Source organism: Symphalangus syndactylus, chromosome 14 (assembly GCF_028878055.3).
Source record: "Symphalangus syndactylus isolate Jambi chromosome 14, NHGRI_mSymSyn1-v2.1_pri, whole genome shotgun sequence".
Taxonomy (NCBI): Eukaryota; Metazoa; Chordata; class Mammalia; order Primates; family Hylobatidae; genus Symphalangus; species Symphalangus syndactylus.
In genome coordinates this window covers 23,575,994-23,595,068 of record NC_072436.2, presented here as the reverse complement: position 1 = coordinate 23,595,068, position 19,075 = coordinate 23,575,994, and the positions used below count along the sequence as shown (strand labels likewise).

The 19,075-nt window shown below is 37.1% G+C and overlaps 1 protein-coding gene across 8 annotated transcripts in view; it reads right to left on the bottom strand.

Annotated features, from left to right (window-relative positions):
• The window catches only part of HELZ (helicase with zinc finger), a 177,959-nt gene that overhangs the window by 115,282 nt on the left and 43,602 nt on the right, over window positions 1-19,075 (bottom strand). For 7 of the 8 annotated variants that reach the window (XM_055243309.1, XM_063617485.1, XM_055243311.2 and 4 more), the window contains 6 exons: window positions 17,499-17,555; window positions 11,834-11,885; window positions 10,382-10,457; window positions 6,595-6,793; window positions 6,034-6,141; window positions 4,763-5,060 (listed from right to left, as the gene is read on the bottom strand). In XM_055243309.1, the coding sequence (XP_055099284.1) occupies window positions 4,763-5,060; window positions 6,034-6,141; window positions 6,595-6,793; window positions 10,382-10,457; window positions 11,834-11,885; window positions 17,499-17,555 (790 nt within the window). The remainder of the gene's footprint in view (window positions 1-4,762; window positions 5,061-6,033; window positions 6,142-6,594; window positions 6,794-10,381; window positions 10,458-11,833; window positions 11,886-17,498; window positions 17,556-19,075) is intronic. The other variant, XM_055243312.2, reaches the window with a different exon arrangement.

Below are 19,075 nucleotides of genomic sequence, written 5' to 3'. Positions count from 1 at the left end.
GAATCTCCTCAACAAGGGAAAAAAAAAAACTAGAAAAAGCAAAGCCAAAGTCACTCATATTTCCTAAAGAGTTTTCAGGATTGCCAAAATGACTAGAGAAAAAAATATTTGTTCATGGCCTACAAACAGAAAAGGTCTGGATGCTTTAGGTATAGTGACAGTAATATTTTAAAAAAAAAAAAAGAAACCCAAAACCTATGTTTATTTTCCTCCAATTCAAATTTGAATTAACTAAAGTAGGATTTTTAGTTCAATACTGAACAATGAACTAGAGAAATATAAACATTTGCTATAAAACTTGATTTTAAGTTTCAATGAGTAATACACTAACATAACTAAGTTACATGAACATATCAGTTTGACAGACACTGAGAGCCAACGATTAACTGAGCTACACTGTGATTCTCTAAGAGGGAAATAATGCATGCTGCATTTCTAAACTTATTTGTATATGGAATTCTACACCTTAGGTGTTATTATTAATTTTAGTGGAACACAATTTAGAAAATGCTAAGCTAATAGCCTAGCATGGTCCAAATTTATAAACTTATGCAAGAGAAATACGGTTCCAGCATTCATTTAAGGACAAAAACTTGCTTAAAAACAATGAACAGGCCGGGCGCGGTGGCTCACGCTTGTAATCCCAGCACTTTGGGAGGCCGAGGCGGGCGGATCACGAGGTCAGGAGATCGAGACCACGGTGAAACCCCGTCTCTACTAAAAAATACAAAAAATTAGCCGGGCGTGGTGGCGGGCGCCTGTAGTCCCAGCTACTCGGAGAGGCTGAGGCAGGAGAATGGCGTGAACCCGGGAGGCGGAGCTTGCAGTGAGCCGAGATTGTGCCACTGCACTCCAGCCTGGGCAACAGAGCGAGACTCCGTCTCAAAAAAGAAAAAAAAAAAAAAAAAAAAAAAAAAAACAATGAACACCCAATCAAGTGGAAAATGCAATAAATATTTCCCACTGAGAAGGAGTAATCTCTAAAAAAAAGAAACATACTGGCCGGGCACGGTGGCTCATGCCTATAATCTCAGCACTCTAGGAGGCTGAGGTAGAAGGATCACTTGAGCTTAGGACTTCGAGACCAGCCTGAGCAACACAGCGAGACCGTGTCCCTACAAAAAAAGAAAACTTTTTAAATTAGCCGGGCATGGTGGTATGCACTGATAGTCTCAACTGCTTAGGAGTCTGAGGTGGGAAGACCACTTAAGCCTAGGAGTTCAAGGCTGCAGTGAGCTATAATCGCACCACTGCACTCCAGCCTGGGCAACAGAGCAAGACTCTGTCTCTAAATAAATAAATAGAGATATTTCCCATTCAAATTCCAGTTTCACAGAATCACTAAGTTTCCTTGTGTATGCAAAAACCAAATTATATTATAATTTATAATATTTTCAAAACTGTATGGAAATATGACAGATCCCAGACCTAATTCAATTCCCAATTGCATTTGGCCAACTTATACCTGGAATGACACTTTTCTCCTAATTCCAGGCCAAGGAAGATCCAATGATGGACTGGCTGAGGCTGAAGATCAAATTACCCAGGCTGTCAGATTGTCACCAATTTAACAAAGTAGTTATCTTGCTCTCAATGTCTCTGAATGTTGTCCACACAAGTATTCCAGGAAAAGATACAAAATAGGACACTGCCATTTTACCTTTTTATTGTCTCAGAACATTTTATAAAATTGTAATTTCACATAAACAAATTGTTTGCTCATAAACATATTTTCTGCTGACATGGACTCTCTCATGATAATCAAAAACACTAACTGTAATAGTACTGAGATAAAAGCAAGAAACAAATATTACACTACTTATATTCTGCTTTCATTTCTTTACAATTCTGTTAGGACTCTCCACATAATCACAATGAAACAAATGCAGTCACGCAATAAAAATTTCAAGAATTAACAAAATGGTAAGATATTCAATGACATCAATTTTAAGGGTGGGAAGTTATCAAAGAACTAAAAATTAGCATAAGTCATTATGCTGATGACCAAAAAAAGCCCAATATCATCTAGCTTGCCTAAAACCTAGATCTAAGTTTTCCTTTCCCCAACTTTCAAAATCTTACATAAGAAAATGCATTTTGTAGATTTCATACTGTTTGTTATTTCTCCTTTGTCTTTAAACAAATTTCACTATGTGAAATCATTTTAATGTTTCCAAATTAGTCCAAGAAAATGCTTAAGTTTTTTCAATTATTTTCTATCATATAACTACTTAAAAGTAAAATCTTAAAGGAAAAAAGGCAAAGACATCAAACTACAAAGAAGTCACTAAAAAAAAGGATATGGTATTATAAAAAAAGAGGAGGATATCCTCATCTGTATAAATCCCCTCTACCACATCTGAGTGAAATGTAGAACTTAAAACATTTTCAAACTAATATATTAGAAACATCAGAAAGGAGACTCTTTGTTTCTTCCAGCTACCAGGCTCAAAACATCAATCATCTTGGAAAACTACGCTTTCAACTCCTACAATGTGTTCTGTTGCCAAGATCTGCAGGCACTGTGGCCTCAAGGGCTCTCTGCTTTTTAAGTCCTCTGCTTGCACCCTAGTCTGAGTCCTCATTTTAAAAAACAAAAACAAAGAAACAAAAAAAACCCAATTCTTCTCTTTTCCTACTTTCTTCCTTTTGTGTATAAGACAGAAATTATCCTAATCAAGGCTAATTATAAACATAGTAGCTACTATTAACTAAACATCTACTACGAGCCAGATGTCATACGAGGCTTCAGGTTCTCACAATGATCTATGACAGATATTACTAGCCCCATTTTACAGATGTTTCCCCGTGAAGGCCAGAGAAGTTGAGTACTCTGCCCAGGCTCACACAGGCAATAAGTCGAAAATCAGGATTCAAATCCTATTCTATTTGACTCTGATTTTTGTCCACTGCTCTTCTCCAACTAGAAAAGTAACACATATCTGAGGCAGAAGTAGTCAAAGTACTTTTACTCTTCTCAAGCCTAAGAAAGTGCCCTGAGCTCCTTTTCATCACCACCTTCTCTAATTATCACGTTTTAATAGTATCATTCTTTTACATTTTACTACATTTAACATTTTATATTATTAATTAAATATTTTATTAACTAATAAGAATTCTTGACAGCACTTACAAACATTTCTATGGGTAAAGGAGTCTGAGTTATAAGCCACTAATCTACAAGCAAATTTCTAAAATACAACCTACATGTAAGCCAAGAACATCCTTTACAGTTATATTTGAGAGTAGGAAATGTTATGTTGGTCTCTCTTTATGACTTAAATCTCTTTATGATTTAAAAAGGATGCTGCTTAGTGGTTCTCAAGGTCTGGTCTCTAAAAGCAACTTACTAGTTCAGGGGTAGGCAAACTACAACACAAAAGTCAAATGCAGCCATTGTTTTTGAAAATAAAGTTTTATTGGACCACAGTCACAACCATTTGCTTATGCATTGTCTATGGCTGCTTTCTCATTACAATGCAGAGCTGAGTAGTTGCAACAGAGATCACCTGACCTGCAACACCTAAAATATTAACTGTCTGGCCCTCTGCAGAAAGAATTTGCCAAATACTATGCTAATGTATATAAGCCAAATACTTCGTTTTTATTTTATCAACTACCATATCTATTTAGCTATGGAAATTAATTTATTCTGATTCCAAAGAGTACTGAAAAGATGACAAAAATACATACTACAGAATAAAAACAAGTAAAAGGGATCAAAGTCACTGGGAAACAAAGGTAAAGTGAAGTCTGGGTAATATTAGCACACATAGAAGAAGATGTCACCTAACTGTTAAATTTGGGTACCATCGTTGTTTCAACCTTACTAGCAGCTAAAGTAAAGAGGAAGACAGACCAATTTCACCTTTTCACTATGTGAAAAAAAAATAAAATTCTAGCATTCGCTCATGAGAAAAACTACTTCTAGGTTCTCATGAATGGGACATTATGGTACATAGTAAAAAACGTCCTCCACAATATGGTTAGTTATAGTCAATACAAAAGCAAGTTTCGTACAGCTCTGCTTTTTGAAGTGTTTGTTAAATAAATAGTTTTTGTTAAATAGAATAAAACACCTATAAATCCAACCAAGAGCAAAGGAAATGTGGGCTAACATGCCCTTTCTTTGTCCTGTTGAATCTTGGCATAAAATTTAGATATAGGCAATAAATTGACAATGTACAAAGTAATTCCTTATGTCATGCTTACATGTTGAAACCAGGGACCTCTTCCCAAAAACAAAGAGCAGATTTGATTAAAGGCACCTTGGCCTCCTTAACACTAGTGGATGCACAAAATGATTTATGAAGGCTTATTATACTCAAGACTTTTCATTCAGAAATAATGTACTAACATCAGCAAAGTTAACTAGTCAATAGGACATGAAAATAAACATTGTAGGTATATACACAATTACCATTAAAATGATATTCTACCCAAACTAATATTGAAAGATATTACTGTTCTAAAACCATCTTACTGTGAAATGAAACTGGTAGACCAAAACAGGTCTGATCATCTACTCATACAAGTTTGGCGAACCTCAAAGTTCAAGCTTTACCTGGTGGCTCTATGAAGAAATCAGGGCACAGTGTGAATCATTATAAGCCCATTACACAGTAAATGAGTCAATTAATTTGGGATTTTTTTCTTTATTATTATTCTCTTCCTATCCATGGAATATATTCAGGGGCCAATACATATCTTTGAATGTTGCTTTTTAACACATTGTATCAGGGGAAAAAAGTCTAAATATTACCTTCTGTAGAAGCTGCATCAATCATTACTCTTTGCATGAGTACTGGTTCCAATCCAAAGTCGAAAACTATGGTTTGGCGAAAAGTTCCAAATATTTCTGTGTTAAATGCTATCCCGACTTTATACACGTAATGATCTAATCCATTTTGGGCCATCTTTCCTCCTATCCATTCTTGACAGTTTTCTGGGACTTCTTGTGATACCTGGGTAGTACTATCTCCGGCAGATATTGCAATGATACTAAAATGAGGACGATGAGCATCATAAAGCAATGCTACACGATACAGCATTCTTGCAGGCTACAAGGAAGTTAAAATAATTCATTGAGTACAAGGGGGTGAAAAATCCAATTGTAATTGGGCTCTTCAATGAAAATATTTCCATAAGGGACTTTTACTTCCCCAAGCTTCTAAGATACTACAGCCATTTAAGAAAAAAATCAGAATGGTTTTTTAAAAATCAGTTGTTAAAATTATTTATTTATGCTATATCGCTAGCCTCCCTTCTCTTCCTGTGACACGTTCATTTTTCATTGTGGCAAAAGCTATCACCCTATATAACCATCAACCTTCAAACTTTCCATACTCTTCGCCTACAAAAGTTTCATGTAGCCTCAAGTAGGAAGCCTTCATAAGAGGGCAGTTACCTCTGAAAGCACTGGATTGGGTTCAAGGCTGAAGCTAACTGTTCTTAGATTTTTCATCTTCAGATACAGAAAGTACAGCGGAAGAAATGCCACGAAAAAGACAAAAACTTTTCCACTGAGCATACTCACAGAAACTTTTTACTTTGCTTCAATCTTAAACTTTGACTACTATAATTTAAGACAGGAAGCACTGCAGAAAATGCCCCATATTAAAAACCCATTATCACAGAATTTGTGACTTCGTCATATCAAATATAAAAACAAGTTGTTATGGTTTAAAAATCTCAGAACTACTAGATTAAACAATTTTTAAGTAGTTAATTACAAGCCATGAACCCCATCCTATGTCCCAAGTTTAGAAGACAATATGTCAAAGATTTCTTTACCAAATAAATAAATATGAAAGCACCCTAAATATCTACAAAGATCTCATCTAAAAGTATTTTTAAAATTGTACTTTTAACGATCAAAGTACAGAAATATAGCTTAGTACAATATAGAACCTATATATAATGTACTTAGATTAAAATATTTTCAATATTCTTTAACACAGAGATTCAAAGGTCAAAAAAAAGTTGAGAAAATTAAGCACAACTTATATGCTTTAACTAGCACAAAATTCATACCTTACAGGTGAGAGCAAAGGTCCATGTCTGGTGGGATTTTTTGGTGCTGACAGTAACTGACAGGTCAGGATTGTGCTCTACCTTTACTCCTTCTATACATTCACTAAGCTGAAAACAGACAGCAATTTATGTTATGTTTTTATTGCTAAGGGCACGAACAAAATCTTTTAGCATGAAAAAATGTCAACAGTTAAGATGATGATGGAACTGTTTACAGAGCAAAGTATTTTATACCTTCATTTTCAGTAATTTTGATAAGAACAAAATATAGTAAAGCTAAAATGAGAGAAAAAAATTCACCACCACCACAAAAATGGCACTCAAAAACTGCCTGAATGAAGGTAATTAATACAGTACAGGCAAATCTCCAAACAAATGGCTTAGTTCTGCTCTTCATTTTAACAAATGGGTCTCCTATAGCTACTAAAAACATCATTCTATCAGAATCAAGTTCTTTGCAAAGAAGATAAGGAAATAAACCAAAATAGAGCACATAATAAAGTCAAGACTCAAGTTCATTGTTTAAGACAAACAAAAAATAATGTAGCTTATTTTCCTCACCACTTTCTCAGGAGACAATGAATTCATCCACTTTTCTATCAAGGTTTCCATGTAACTGCCTGAGAGCTGTTTATTCTCATTTTGCTGTTTCAATTTTATCAGCCGTGAAGCGTATCTTTTCTGCCATTCTGCTAGTTCTTCCTGGGAATGTGCTGAAGTACACTGGGCACCATACCTACAGATTCCTTGCTCTAAAAATCTAAGTAGAATAGGAAAGACTGTTTTATCATATACTTTGTTGAACCATTTAAAAATAAACTCCCAGCATTTGCCCTCCGATTCTTCAGTAAGAAAAACAAAACTTCATGTGCTGAAAGGCCACGTTTATCGTACTGTCTTGTACAAAGGAGGGAGAAGAGGTTTAGAGAACATTTACAACAGTTAATCAAAACATCAATTCCCCATATTATTCACTGACTTTCTCTGGAATTAGGGGATCCTAAGGCATAGGTATTCATGTCGGCCCTCCAAAAGAGGCACTGAAAAGTAGCTTCCTTGGTCATATAAGGACTCTTACTAGACAATTCCTCTTAGCGTAACTGGGTTTTGTTTTTTTTTTTGTTTGGTTGGTTTTTTTTTGAGACAGAGTCTCGCTCCATTGCCCAGGCTGGAGTGCAGTGGCGTAATCTCGACTCACTGCAACTTCTGCCTCCGGGGTTCAAGCAATTCTCTGCCTCAGCCTCCCAGGTAGCTGGGATTACAGGCGCCTACCACCACACCCAGCTAGTTTTTGTATTTTTAGTAGAGACGGGGTTTCATCATCTTGGCCAGGCTGGTCTTGAACTCCTGACTTCGTGATCCACCCGCCTCGGCCTCCCAAAGTGCTGGGATTATAGGCATGAGCCACCACGCCCAGCCAGAGTAGGATTTTTTTAAAGCAACACTGACATCAAGTGGATTTGCTGCTCACATACAGGTATACCCTACTTCCCAAAATGATAAGGACCTTAAAAAAATGTTCTATATATGGGAATTTCATTCTGAAAAAACAATTAGCATATGACTAATTACCATTTTAAGGCTGTTACTTTTCACCTTTAAACATAGTGATTTTACTCTTTTCTACATTACTATTACCTATATTTCACTGAAAATATATTAACTTGCTTGAAGCTTTAAATAAAATTAGAATAAAAGTTTTATATTACAGAGTCACAAATTTATTCAACAGTCACGTTAAATTCAAGGGAATAAATTATAGATGTTCATTTTAAAGGCTACAGAGTCAATGACTTCTCAACGTTTACAACTTGGAAAATTCAACTGACGATTCAGTGATCAAAAACAAATAAAAATAAAATACTCTGATAATTTTTTTTTTTTTTTTGAGATAGAGTCTTGCTCTGTTGCCCAGGCTGGAGTGCAGTGGCACAATCTCGGCTCACTGCAGCCTCTGCCTCCCAGGTTCAAGGGATGCTCCTGCCTCAGCCTTCAGAGTAGCTGGGATTACAGGTGCCCGCCACCGCAATGCCTGGCTAGTTTTTGTATTTTTAGTAGAGATGGGGTTGCACCATGGGCCAGGCTGGTCTCAAATTCCTGACCTCAAGTGATCCACCTGCCTTGGCCTCCTGAAGAGCTGGGATTACAGGCATGAGTCACCATGCCCAGCCCTGATCATTAACTTTTTAAAAAAGTTTTAAATACCCTGCAAAATTATAGGCAAAGCCAGTTTTTAAATAAAAATAATAAAAACATTGATAAAAGACCTTCTGAGAAAAAATGAAAATTAAACTAGAAATATAATTAAATGGCCAGGCGCGGTGGCTCACGCCTATAATCCCAGCAATTTGGAAGGCCAAGGAGGGCGGATCACCTGAGGTCGGGAGTTCAAGACCAGCCTGACCAACATGGAGAAACCCTGTCTCTACTAAAAATACAAAATTAGCCGGGGTGGTGGTGCATGCCTATAATCCCAGCTACTTGGGAGGCTGAGGCAGGAGAATCGCTTGAACCCGGGAGGCAGAGGTTGCAGTGAGCCGAGATCATGCCATTGCATTCCAGCCTGGGCAACAACAGCAAACTCTGTCTCAAAAATAAAAATAATACATAATTAAGTGTAAATATAATATAAAACTATAAATAGCAAAAAAGAGATGTTATATTACAGACCTTTTTCAACTGGAAAAAATATGGATAGTAAGAAATAAGAAATGAACGATAGCACAATATAAATTTTCAAATGGCTCACCGTATTTGAAAAAATGAGTATATTTAAAACTTTTCCTGATGGTACAACAAAGTACTTGAACTTAAAATTATACTATTTATTAAATTATCTTACGCTTCTGAAGACACATTTAAAATCATGTTATGTTTCTTTTCAATATGTCTTAATGGGCCAAATCTTTGTCTTTCTATTGCTTGGCTTTAAATTATTTCCCTAAAAAGTGAAAGAGTTATATTCTTATCTGTACTTCAAATCTTCTCATATTTCCTTTTCATAGGATTGTGTTCTGTCTCTTCTACAACATAACGCCACTAGGATTTTCAATACTTACACATTAGTTTCCTGACTATTCAATAATCAAAACCATGTAGGAAATTTCCTTCACTATCAAAAGCAATCTAAAGAGGTGGTGAAAATTTATATCTAAAAATCCCACTAGTTACAAGTTCTTACAAAAAGAACCGAAGAGTTTACCATTTTAACTGTAACTTTAATCATTCCTTCCACATTAATAAATAATTATTAAATTTTGAAAGGTTAGCCCTTCAATATGAATTATTCATAAATTCTACATAAGAATTACATGAAGATGATATTTTTCAGATAGGTTAAAACAATTTAACATTTCTTTATCTATTTTATGCTCTACTTTTTACATAAAGTATTGCAACTTCAATCACCACAACCTAAGTAAATTTCACATTAACAAATGGCCATGGCCAGGTGTGGTGGCTCACATCTGTAATCCCAGCATTTTGGGAGGCCAAGGCAGGAGGATCGCTTGAGCTCAGGAGTTCAAAACCAGCCTGAACAACATGGTGAAACCCCATCTCTACAAAAAAAAATACAAAAATCAGCCAGGCTTGGTGGCACACGCCTGTAGTCCCAGCTACTCGGGAGGCTGAGGTGAGAGGATCATTTGAGCCTGGGAGGCAGAGACTGCGGCGAGCTGTGCTCGAGCCACTGCACTCCCAACTGGGCAACAGAGTGAGACTCTGTCTCAGAAAAAAAAAAAAAAAAGAAAAACAAAAGGACAGAAATTAAGTTCAGCCATAATAAAACAACTGGTATTATAAAAGACCACTGAGGCCGGGCACAGTGGCTCACGCCTGTAATCCCAGCACTTTGGGAGGCCAAAGCAGGCAGATCACAAAATCAGGAGTTCAAGACCAGCCTGGCCAACATAGTGAAACCCTGCCTCTACTAAACATACAAAAAATTAGCCAGTGTGGTGGCACACGCCTGTAATCCCAGCTACTCAGGAGGCTGAGGCAGGAGAATCGCTTAAACCCGGGAGGCAGAGGTTGCCGTGAGCCGAGATTGTGCCACTGCATTCCAGCCTGGGCAATAGGGCGAGACTCCATCTCAAAAAAAATAAATAGATAAAAAATAAAAGACTACTGAACAGTCTTAACAACCTGCATTTAGATCATTGTTGTTTAGAATTAAAGGAAGACGACTCATCAATATGGTTTTGACTTCTATTACTTAATGATAATGACCTTTATGGCTTCTGTTTCAAATTGAAAATAAACCATTTTACTCCATTAGATAAGGAAAATTATCTGTCCTTTCAACAAGACATGTCATTGTTTAAAAAAAAAAAAAAATTCACATTACCTTTTACACAAAGTATATTCCTCGCTGCTTGTGATTCCCCTAGGTGGTGGGCGGAAATGCCAACCATTACAAGACCCTAGGGAGTAATTAGGATATAGTCTTATCATTTGAGGCTAGCCAGTAATTCCGATATTTTAATGTGTAAGAAATACTACAATCCCTCCACATACATCATCCCATATGATGTAAAAAGAACATGACATACCTGCCTCTACCAAAAAAGTAATCTACCAATCAACTACATAAAACACAGGAATCACCAAAGAGGCAGTTTCCCAGCAGTTAGTTAAAATCAAGCTGGTGACTCTGACTCTGTCCTAGCAACTGGTGGACAGGTTTCCAGTGCAATCTCTTCCCTAACAACACAAGGCGGGTGGCTGGCATACTTGTCATTTCTTAGGCATGGGATGTTTGTCTATCAGGAATTCCTTCAGGAATGAAAAAAATCATTGTATCCTGGAAGGAAAGCTTACATAACAAATTCCACTACTGCATAGTGAGAAGTTCCACGTTATCACATTATCATCCATGTTCCTTAGGATTTGTCTGACACATGTCACTGTAGAATATAATCCTTTTTTATAATTGAAATAAAGTTCAAAAAGTTGAATTCTGAGATAGGAGCTAAAAACGCAGTATTTACTTATTTGTGAATACAGTGAGCTTTGATTTGTTTGGATGAGAGTTTCCAAATAAACCAGGGAAAATAAGGATAATGAGAAAAAAAGGCTAGAGCTTTATAGAGATTGAGCAGCAACAAGTTTCAAGGAACTTATAGCCATTTTCTACTCCCTCAAAAGTCACTATGCCTCCCAGAAAACGAAAAGAAAGATATTCAGCCAGGTTGAGTTTAAAGCTGTGCTTCATCTCTTACTAGCTGTGTGACTTTGGGGCAATTAATAAACCTTAATGTCAGTTTCATCACCTGTCAAAAAGATGAAGGACTCTAAGAAGTCAGTACATGTTTTGTGAAAGCCACTGCCCATAGTACACAGCATTCAGCAGGCACTCAATGAATGTTCATCTTTTCCCTTTCCTCTGGTGAGAGGAGAGGAGAGATCACAGAGTTTCATTAGGGCAGGAACAACTCAGCTTACAGATCGAAACTTCCAAAAAGTAATAACTGTACTAGCTTAGGACAGAGAGAGAAGAAAAGTCTTCCCTCTATAGCTTGTTAAGAATGATGTTTAAATTTAGTCCTACATGGAGGCAAGAAAATAAACTAGATGACCTCTGAAGTTACCTCCTACCTCCATTACTCCATTATTCTATGAAAAGGTGCTAGGGAGAAAACTGCTTTCATCTACACCTACTTCTTAAAATTAAAATCTTATATTCTCTCCTACATCTCCACTTATATGTACTGTAACTCAGTAAATTTTCTCCCAATAATTAATAAAAGCAAAGCCCTTATTCATAGCTACCAGAAGTTACACAGCATTTGGCACTTACCCTCATCTAAGTCTTCCACGTGATATCCAGAGAGGGCGTTACTAGTTGCTGTCTGCAATTTTCCAAATGAAAGAATTTTTTAAATAAGAATAACGTTGATGCTGAACTAAACTTGAACATTTTCAACATTAAAACAAAGGTGAAGTTGGAATACTCAAATTTTTAATAACACTAATATGTTGCCAATGATTTTTGTCTTTTTCTATGTTAAACTATAATTAAATATGGAAAACATGTATTTGTGAGGCTCTCATTAAGGAAGCTGATATAGAGACCTGCTACATAGAAATTAGCTGGCAGCAGAAGAGAAGTCCAAGTCCCCAGTCCTGAACCTCACAGGGTAGCACCTTCCATCCATTTATTCACTTTACTCTCCTTTTCACAACACCTAGAAAATGTCTGATTACAGAGGTTCCTTTTCCCTTTTTTTTTTTTTTTTTTTTTTTGAGACAAAGTCTTGCTCTTTCACCAGGCTGGAGTGAAGTGGCACAATCTCAGCTCACTGCAACCTCCGCCACCCAGGTTCAAGCGATTCTCCTGCCTCAACCTCCTGAGTTGCTGGGATTACAGATGCCCACCACCATGCCTGACTAATTTTTGTATTTTTAGTAGAGACGGGGTTTCACCATGTTGGCCAGGATGGTCTCCAACTCCTGACCTCAGGTGATCCGCCCACCTCGGCCTCCTAAAGTGCTAGAATTATAGGCGTGAGTCACCACGCCCGGCTAGAGGTTCCTTTTTCTTGTAGCTAATGGCATGCTACCACTTTGGAGCCTGGGAGCACTTCCTGCTAGGTACCCCACTCACTCTGAGACAAGCCCTTCTCCCACAGAGGAGTCCAAGGCTAGAGATCCATTTGCTCTAACATCCTCAGATAAATCGCCAATCTGCGCATTTGGCTCTAACTTTACCCTAAGCTCTACATCTCCAATTTCAACAAAGCGCCAACCACAGCACTTTTTCTAAACTATTCTGTAGTATTTTACATGCTGGATCATTATCAGCTATACACAGATCTGCTGTCAGCAGTCTGTAACTGCCTTTCTATATTCTTGCACCTCTCAAAGTATCTGGCACATAATAATGGGTGCTCAGTAAATGTTGGATGAGTGGGTGGGTGGATAAACAGATAGATGGTTGGTTAGTTGCACGGATGGATGGATGGATGGGTGCATGGGTGGGTGGATGGGTGCATGGGTGGGTGGTTGGGTGGGTGGGTGGATGGATAAATGGATGATTTACCTAAGCACTTTAAATGCAATGGGCCTAAAGCAAAATTCATCAACTTTATCCCAAAGTTGATCCTTCTTCAGTGTTCCTTATCACAAGTTAATAGATTCTTCTTACCCAGAGAGCCAAGCTAAAATTTTTAAAATCTTGAACTCCTCCCTCTTCTATTCTGCTCTGAATATTCTCCAAATCTTGTCCAAACAGGTCTAGAATGTCTCTCATCTCTCTTACATTCTCTCCTCCCACTGCCACTGTCCTAGGTAAAGCCCTCATTACTGCTTGTCTCATTTATCCCTGAACCAACTGACAGCTTGCCAATCTTGCCTTATATCAAGTCACCTGTGGGTCTTTACTAAGTGATATGGTTTGGCTGTGTCCCCACCCAAATCTCATCTTGAATTGTAGCTCCCATAATTCCCTTGTGTTGTGGGAGGGACCCAGTGGGAGATAACTGAATCATGGGGGCAATTTCCCCCATATCGTTCTTGTGGTAGTAAGTCTGATAACATCTAATGGTTTTATAAGGGGAAACCCCTTTCACTTGGCTGTCATTCTTCTCTTGTCTGCCGCCATGTGAGATGTGCCTTTCACCTTCCACTATGATTGTAAGCCCTCCCCAGCCACATGGAACTGAGTCCATTAAACCTCTTTCTTTTGTAAATTGCCCAGTCTCAAGCATGTCTTTATTGGCAGCATGAAAACAGACTAATATACTTAGCTATCCCTATCCTTTAAACTCAGTTCTCACACTTCTGCCCCCCTGATTTCCCTGCAGAGTTTTCCCCTTTCCCTGCGGGTATTTTGTGATAGCACTTACTGACCGCAGGCTGCCCTGTGTGCACTTTAGCTATGTGCATCTCTGACTGACCTGTCAGATTGCTTTTCATGGACATCTCAGCTTTCCAGAGCCTTGAACAGCACAGGTGCTCAGTAAATGTTAAACTGAATCAGAAGGAGTAAACAGTATCCTAAGATGAAATCTGGAATATCTTGTACCATAGAAAGAATGTCATGAATGCTAACAGGTCATAACTGAAACAATACTATCCCTATAATTTGTATGTGGTTGATTAAATTGTACTTTTTAGGTTGGGCTTGAACTAAACTCTGTAATACTGTTTCCACAAGAAAATGCCTTCTGATTATCAGTAAAGCGCTTACTAAGGAGTTTTTAAAAGGCAACCCATTCTTTTTGTAAAATGAAGGGCTGAATATAAGAATACACAGATTAACAAATCAGGAGTAATTATTCATATTATTAGCATTCTATGCTGCACAAAAAAAAGCCATTAAAAGATCTCTTTAAATTCTCCAAGCAAGGTCTATGTGCCACTGCCACAAACTAGCCCTTCAAATGATTCTATTTACATAACATATATAAATAGATAAGCTAAAAATTAACTGCAAGTAGGAAAATTTTAAAGTATCTCCTTTTTAAAGCCTATCAAAATAAACTTATCAAATGTGCAAGAAAAATAATGGGAATAAAAATGTTTGATAAACATTATTAAATGTTTTGGTGATAAAATAAAGCCTAAAACACTTATAAATGTTGGAGAGAACACCACACAGTGCATTTCAGCAGTCAGCGCCTGCAAGAATCAGTGACGACTCGCATGGGCCTGTGCTGACACTGAGCTCTAGGTCTCGTGGGGATCTGGGGAGCAGCACATGCTCAGCAGAGAACTGCTAAAGTAAGGCACTCAGCCTGGCTAAGTATTTAGCAGTCCTGGCTTTTAGGTTCCAAAGTGTTGTGTTTGTTTTTTTAAACACTCTTTCTATGCACTCATACTCCAAAACAAAAAGGCAACGGTTTATCATCATTAGTCTTTACCGACACCTTCAGGAAAAACGGCCAAAGATTACACTGCTAGAAGTATAAATTCAGAATCAAATCTATTAATCAGATATTTTAAATGTTACTAAAGAATATTTATTAAAGAATACTTGTTTTTGTTTTCATAAATCAGTCTTGAGTTCCAGGTCTTTATTCTCATCCATTAGCATTTACAAGTTAAATACCAGCTTAGCCCAATCTTTAAATAACAAATTGTTGCCATTTTTAAATGTGTCATGTGCAATAATAAAAATAAGGGTAGCATTGTTTGTTAGCTTTTCCTAAACGGTTATCTTTTAATAATATCAATTCATTAACCAAAAAGACTACTACTCTAGTTAGATAGAAAAAAAATTACAAAAACTTAAGTCACTTCTTCCAAAAGTATAGTCACAAAATAAGAGTCAAGTGATATTTGTGGCCTTACATGCAACAGGATTATAAACATTAAAAATAAAATAAATTGCATGTGATTATCAGATGTAAAGCTGGTAATTCAATTAAGGCAATAAAAGAAGAACAAAGCCAAAAATCTTAATAAAATGACAGGTCATTTTATGCTCTCATTTTAAAAGTCTAAAACATCTACAACTGCCTTCTGTTACTTCTTAGAAATTAAAACGGCTACATATACACTATTAGGTTGATGCAAAAGTAATTGCTGTTTTGCCATTACTTTTTTTTTTTTTTTTTTTTGAGACACAGTCTCACTCTGTCACCCAGGCTGGAATACAATGGTACAATCTCGGCTCACTGCAACTTCTGCCTCCTGGGTTCAAGCCATTCTCCTGCCTCAGCCTCCCGAGTAGCTGGGATTACAGGCGCCTGACACTATGCCTGACTAATTTTTGTATTTTTAGTAGAGACAGGGTTTCAACATATTGGTCAGGCTGGTCTCAAACTCCTGACCTCAGGTGATCCGCCTGCCTTGGCCTCCCAAAGTGCTGGGATTATAGGCGTGAACCACTGCACCAGGCCTGTTTTGCCATTACTTTCAAAACTCCAATTACTTTTGTACCAACCTAATACTTATATATACATTTGGCTTTGAAGTTAGTGAGAGCTTACTGATTCTCAGTTGATTCAGAATCAGGCAACATAAGAAAAGAAAATGAAATTTAGAAGAAAAAGCCTAATAGTAGCAAAACAGTTATTTTTTCCAGCTTGTATAATCCATGGTAACCACCTTCTTTGCTGTTTTTTGGTATGAACTGGGATACACTACTACATTTGGAATGGAAAGGAACCCACAGGAGGTCAAAGTTGACACCAGGGTCTCTGCACATCCCCTCTGTCTGTCTGAAGCGCCCTCCATCTCACTCTCCGTGAGACAAGCACCTTCTCAACTCTCAGCTCTTGGTTTAACTGGCTCAGTCCCTGGCCACCAAATCCAGTGATTTTTCCAGCAGAAGAATTCATTCTTTTCCCTCATACCACCTACCTGTGAATTACACTTACAGTTGTTTAATTTATTTATTTGTTGTCTATCTCCTTCCTAAAACTTTAACCTCCAAGAGGACAAGAACCATGTTCAGTGCTGTATCCCCAGCAACAAGCATAGTACCTAGCACATAGGAAGTGCTCAATTCTTGAATAAATAAACCAAATAATCACTGTATGTGGGCTTTTATTTATGACAAAAGCTGACAAAATCGCTATTTTTTAAATAGGACATCTAAAAATAAAAACTTTTATATGCCTATATGAAGAAGAGAAATTTGAGACTTAGAAACCTCACGGCCTTTTACATGCCACTGTTGTCCCTGACCTTCCATGTGTCCTCCAAGTCCTTCACTGGAGTACTTTTTTGTTCACTATTTATCCTCATACACATTATTTCCATCTCCTAAACATATTCCTTAAAGACAGTCCTTAAGTCACAGACTTCCATCAGGTGCTTTAAAAAAGACAAAAAGAAGGCCTGGTGTGGTAGTTCATGCCTGTAATCCCAGCACTTTGGGAGGCAGAGGCAGACAGATCACCTGAGCCCAGGAGACCGGCCTGGGCAACATGGCAAAACTCCATCTCTACCAAAAATTAAAAATAAAAAAATTAGCCAGATGGTGGAGTGCGCCTGTAGTTCCAGCTACTCAGGAGGCTGAGGTGGGAGGATCACCTGAGCCGAGGGAGGTCGAGGTTGCAGTGAGCTGTGATCACGCCACTGCACTCCAACCTGGGTAACAGAGCGAGACCCCATCTCAAATAAATAAATAATAAATAATAAAAAAATAAGGCTTGAGGATATCTCATTTTTAATGATAGCGTTTCATTTTCTAGTAGCCAGAAGTAGTTAAAAACTAAAATTTCCCAATCATCTTCCCATTTGTTGTCCAGAGACAGCTAGTAAGATACCAGTTCTGTCCACTAGGGACAGAAGAGAAGCCCTGGCACACAGAGAAGACATGTGGAGAAGCAGCGTTCCCAGGATGGGACTGTGGGTTATGGGGGTTACGAGGGAAGGCTGGCAGTCCCACTGCCCCACCTTCACAGCCTTGCCTTCTGGCTGATGCCACAATGGATTTCCAAATTTTAATACATAATGCTTACTAGACAGATTGAGTCAAACTCTTCCAAACAGATCCACTGAAATGGCCTTACCTCTGTTTCTGAGAGAAGTGTTTTTAGTCTTGTCAAATCCTTTGTTACCATCCCATTCTGAAAGGGTGAATAAAAAGCAGAAAAACCAATTAGTATATTAGTTCTTTACTATGGCAACTTAGCTTAATTCCTCTGTTGTTTCTGAAGTTTATTTGTAAAAAACAATGTTATCCTCATCCCTCATCACTACTACCATTAACGATGATAACAAAGCAACACATCTATGAGGAAAGTTTAAAAGGTTAACAGGAAAAACTATACAGAATGCCTTTTCTGGTAAGTAAAACCACTGTATTCACCTTACATTAATTAAAATTAATTCAAGAAAATATTAACAACAGGTACCACCACAGAACAAGATAGCATAAATGAAAAGGAAAACAACCTATAGCTGTTTTTAACCTTTTTCCTAAGATTAATAAGTTTGTATGTACAAAATGGTGAACCCAGCCATGATTCAGGAAGATTCATATAAGCTGATCACACCACTTTAAAAATGGCTCTTTAATAAAAGGAAAATACTCACTCTTCTGAAATCTAAATTTCATTTGAGATTTAAAAGCAAATTACTCTTTACTAGTTTTAAATTTAAAAACAACAGGTAAAACTAATATACTTAACTTATACAGAAAAGCCCTTTAATGATAATCTTAATAACAAAGAAGAGATATACTCTTTTGTCATCTACTTAGAACTAAATAGGTATATAATTTTTCCATGCTAACATATTTTAGCTTTTAAGTTCATTTATGAATCTGGTGAGATCAAAAGACACTGCTAAACTTAAACATAACTAAACAATTCACTGCACAATAATTCCTTAGAAAATAACTATCCCGAGATGGGCCAATACATTGCACTCAACAATACACCAAGTACTTTCCTAACTTCTTTTTTTTTAACCAAACATATTTATTTAATAGTTGAAGTAAAAGCACAAATCTGCCCCATAATTTTATCATCTATATCAAAAGTTCAGAAGAATAGGTAAGATACAGGGAATTCACACAGCAGAGCAAAGTATACATATACTTTCTTGCTTTCACTGTTTTTCATTATGATTCCTGAACATTATCAACAAATTTCTTAAGTTACGAATTGGTTAAAAAAAAAAGGTTATAACTCTTTTCTTCCACTTTCTATAGATTATCAATTCCAAAGTTTCAAAAAGTAGCCTTTCAACTATCTCGACCAAAAAAAGCCAAAAAATTAAATATAGTGCTGAGCACAGTGGCACATGCCTATTGCCCTAGCTACTGAGGAGGTTGAAACAGGATCACTTGAGCCCAAGAGTTCAAAGCTGTAGAGCACTATGATCGCCCCTTGTGAATAGCCACCGCACTCCAGCCTCAGCAATACAGCAAGACTCTGTAACTTAAAAAAATCAAATGCTATATTTACAAAATTGATTGTAAAGTCTGAATAGAGTTAGCTAGTTCCATCAGAGTGGTTATGGATATTACTTACACACATACGAACAGAAAAAGAAGCACTTATTACTTAGTTTAGATAGATTTAAACATTTTATGAAATAAATTATTGAATTTAAGAACCCTATGAGATCATATGTCCACATC